Raw genomic sequence first — 4,131 nt, forward strand, 5'->3', positions numbered from 1 at the left:
ACACCACCCAGTTTAAAGACAAGAGTGAGGAGACACAATGGATCTCGCCAGATCTAGGTGCCGTCGGGGGCCAAGTCATGGAACCACTCTCACTTACTATTTACTACTACTACTACTACTATTATATCTGTCACTTCATATATTATTGAAACAAATAATTTCTTCGCTGCTCGACGAGAAATCAAGAATTTTTAAGAATTCTTTTAAGGTGTAACGACATCTATAACCTTTTAAGTTGTCACACATAATTAGAGTATGTAGTGTACCTACTATTTACTTCCAAATCAATTTCTACCAATCTTTAAAACTAAAAATTTTATTGTGCAATAAGTTGACATATTCAGTTGATATTACATTTGTCGTAGAATAAATTTTTCAAACGTATTGCTTGGCTGTAGCATAGAAAAATTTTCGAATCTAGACATTTCTATTCTACATAGTCAATCAACATACTTGAAAAATAAAAAAACTATTAATCTCGGCTCGAATTATTGTGTTACAATAAAAATAAAATCTCGACGGCAATCGGAGCCTATGCGGATGACATGCACAAAATTAATAAATTAAAATGAGATCTCAAGTCAAACTCATTTATTAAATTCTAAACGTTTCGACCCACTTCGGGTCTTCTTCAGTAGAATCCGCAAATAAATTAAATATCATTCTCCTCCCTATTCAAACCGTCCGGCCGTCGGAGTGTCTCCCTAACGGTGACCATCGTCAGGAAGGAAGCGGAGCAGTGACTCCCTTACCAACACCCGACAGCAAAAACAGAGAGAAGACGATGCTACACGTGACACATCACTCTAACGATACTTGAAAAATTTGTCGTACAAATGTAATGATACACTAAGGCTGATAATAATAATATAAATAATAATAAATATAATAATATAACAATATAATAATAATATAATATAAATATAATAATAAATAATATAATAATATAAAAGAATTGGTATTTTAATCTTTAAAACTAAAAAATTAGTTGTGTAAATTGCTACGTTAATAATATACATATTTTTTATTAATAACGTAAAAAAATTAAATTAATAAAAATATTTAATTTTTATTTATTTTTACTATACTATTAGATTAAATTATTCTTGTGTAATAAATTTTTCTTTTATAAATGTTTGTGTCATACAATTACCTAAAGTCAATCGTCAAATAAAAATTGTTACAATTGTTAAAATTGTGATATAGTCAGTTGTGATATAATTTTGTATAAATTTAATCCATACATTTAATAAGGTTGAAATTTGACTAATCAAGATAAAGAAATTATAAGATTAAAATTTCTTTATCCTGATTGGTTAAATTCCAATTTTTAATCTTTAATCCATAATTTGATATAGGCTTAAAGATGATTTTAAATATAAGAAGATCTTAGACAACACTTATATGACAGTCTAAATCAAGTTTAATAACATCTATACTTTTAGAGCTGATCAATTATATAATCATTACATTCTTCAGAAGAATAGCTGTAATTGGCCAGTTTTAGAAATCATGTGTTATTAAACCTGACGTGTAAACATAGTCTTAAATATAAAAGCGAAATATAAATCTTAAGCCTTTTAATTAATAAAACAGACTTAAGGACCTATCTAGACAAATTTGTATGAATAATGTATAAGCATATACATCATATATAAGAAATTTGATTGGTCCATTGCTTTATGCATATGTTTATGAACTAATCTTTAGAAAAATTTTGTATGCATCTGTTTATGCTTTTATGCAAATTTGTCTGGATTAAGCGGGGAGCTCACACTTTTGCATAAGCGCATAAGCGTAAGCATAAGAATCTTGATTGGTCTATAAACGTATGCATAAGAAATTCAACCAATCGAATTTCTTATGCATATGCTTATGCGCTTATGCAAAAGTGTGTGCTCCCCGCTTAAACCCTAAAGGTTATCACACACATGCATAAAGAATTCGATTAATTGAATTTCTTATGTATTTGCTAATGGGCCAATCAATTTCTTTATGCATATTTTGGCCGTGTTCCGTTTCAACGCATAATGCGCATAATGCGTTTATTTTATATATAGTGCACGTAATATATAGTATACTATAGATAAATGCGCGTATATACGTGAAACGAAACGCGGCCTTTATGCGTTAAAGAAAAAGCGTGTACGATAGCTTTATGATCTATTGCACATGAATTGCATGTACATATACATATAAGACTTTATGAACCAATGAACATCGACAATACTCGATGTTCATTGGTCTATAAGATCTTATTTTATACATGTACAGCTTATGCAATTTATATGCAATAAGGTTGCCGCACACACTTTTTCATAACTCATAACGAACATATATAAGGGCACTGATTGGTCCATCAGCACATGCATAATGAAATTCAACCTATCATATTCTTTATACACTTACATTATATGTCATGCAAAAGTGTGTGCGGCGGCCTTTAATGCTATTGCACACAAATTGCATAAACTGCATATGCATAGCATAAGACCTTATGGACCAATGAACATCGAGCATGTGATTCAATGCTTGATGCTCATTGGTCCATAAGGTCTTATGCTATGCATATGCAGCTTATGCAATTTGTGTGCGATATCCTTTAGTCCTAATAACGATGGTTGCTATGTAAGGGTGCCGTCACATGAGGCGTAACTTGTGTACGCCTAACTTGCGGTAACTTACGCCGACCAATCACATCGTTTCATTTCCTCCGTTGATTGACCTCTGTGTAAGGCTCTGGAAGAGCGACGAGAGGCTTCCCGATAAGAAAGTGTCCGGGCGTCAGCGCCGAGACGTCGTTTGGATCAGAGCTTGGTGCGCTGATTGGTCGAGAGATGAGGCTGGCTTCTATGCTGGCCAGCACAGTCGAAAATTGCTCGTACGTGAGCTTAGAGTCGCCGATGACTTTGTAAAGATGACGCTTCATTGATTTAACGTTGGACTCCCAAATGCCCCCAAAGTTTGAAGCGCGGGGCGGGATGTAGCGCCACTCCACTCCGTCGGAGGCTACCGCAGCTGCCACAGCTTGCCCGGTGGCGGATGTCTCAGAAAAGAATCTGTGCAGCTCGGCTTCACTGCCCTTCAAGGTCGTGCCGTTGTCGCTGTATAAGACTTGGCAGAGACCGCGCCGAGCGACGAAGCGCCGGTAGGCAGCTAGAAAGGCGTCCGTCGTTAGGTCGGAGACTACTTCCAGGTGGATAGCCTTCACGACGAGGCACACAAATACGGCGACATATCCCTTGGAAGTCTTTATCCCTCGACCAGGTGAGGCCTTCAGCCAAAAGTAGCCGGCAGAGTCTACTTCAGAATGCGCAAACGGTACAGCGGGCTTCGTTCGAATGGCGAGACTGCTAACGACATTCGCGAATTACATGCGTGATCCAAACGACGTCTCGGCGCTGACGCCCGGACACTTTCTTATCGGAAAGCCTCTCGTCGCTCTTCCAGAGCCTTACACAGAGGTCAATCAACCTGGGCAACTATGTTCCGGCTGGCATCTGCTTCAGCTAATGCGAAACCACTTCTGGCGGCGATGGCGCTCGGAATACCTGTTTTAAATTCTGGTAGCGGCGCCATTTGCTGTTCGAGAGTGATAGCATTGTGACGGGTGCATGTGACACAGCTCCGCACGACGCGTCGGATCGTGGTGTTAGCACGCAGTATCTAGAATTTCTGCGACAAATAACTATGTATTAATCTGTAACCCCCATGAAGAGTGGAAATGTGAGCCTTTCGAATGAGGAGGATAGTGATGTGATGATTCTTAGAAAGAATGATGGGGTTGCGACCAACCACAGAGAGTCGCAGTCCGGAAGAGAATCCCAAGTCGAGGGAAGCGGCGACCCAGCAGCAGAGCGAGTCGACCGCCAAAATATAAATACCATAATAGCATTTAATTTTAAGTATTAGGTTAAGCTAATAGTCATAGTAAATTTTCCTTTTTGTATTGTTAAAGATTATTGATTTGTCAAATTAATTTTTAAAAATGACATAAGATAATATTAACTTAAAGAGTAATTATTTATTTTAAGATTTGCGAAATTTATTTATACAGTTGAAAATATGGTTGCTTTAAAAGTCTATTGAACACTTAAATTTATTACATATTTATCTTATGTATTGGGTTGT

General features: G+C 36.7%; 1 protein-coding gene across 1 annotated transcript; it reads right to left on the reverse strand.

The window, feature by feature from the left end:
• Positions 1 to 2,704: 2,704 nt before the first annotated feature.
• Positions 2,705 to 3,579, reverse strand: LOC114941360 (uncharacterized). Its single transcript, XM_029316337.1, has 2 exons — positions 3,552 to 3,579; positions 2,705 to 3,300 (listed from the first exon to the last, which is right to left on the reverse strand). Exons 1-2 carry the CDS (start codon positions 3,577 to 3,579, stop codon positions 2,705 to 2,707), a joined length of 624 nt encoding a protein of 207 aa, XP_029172170.1.
• Between the last annotated feature and the right edge of the window lie 552 nt (positions 3,580 to 4,131).

This window comes from Nylanderia fulva, unplaced genomic scaffold (assembly GCF_048542155.1).
Source record: "Nylanderia fulva isolate GAGA-0341 unplaced genomic scaffold, ASM4854215v1 Scaffold142, whole genome shotgun sequence".
NCBI lineage: Eukaryota > Metazoa > Arthropoda > Insecta > Hymenoptera > Formicidae > Nylanderia > Nylanderia fulva.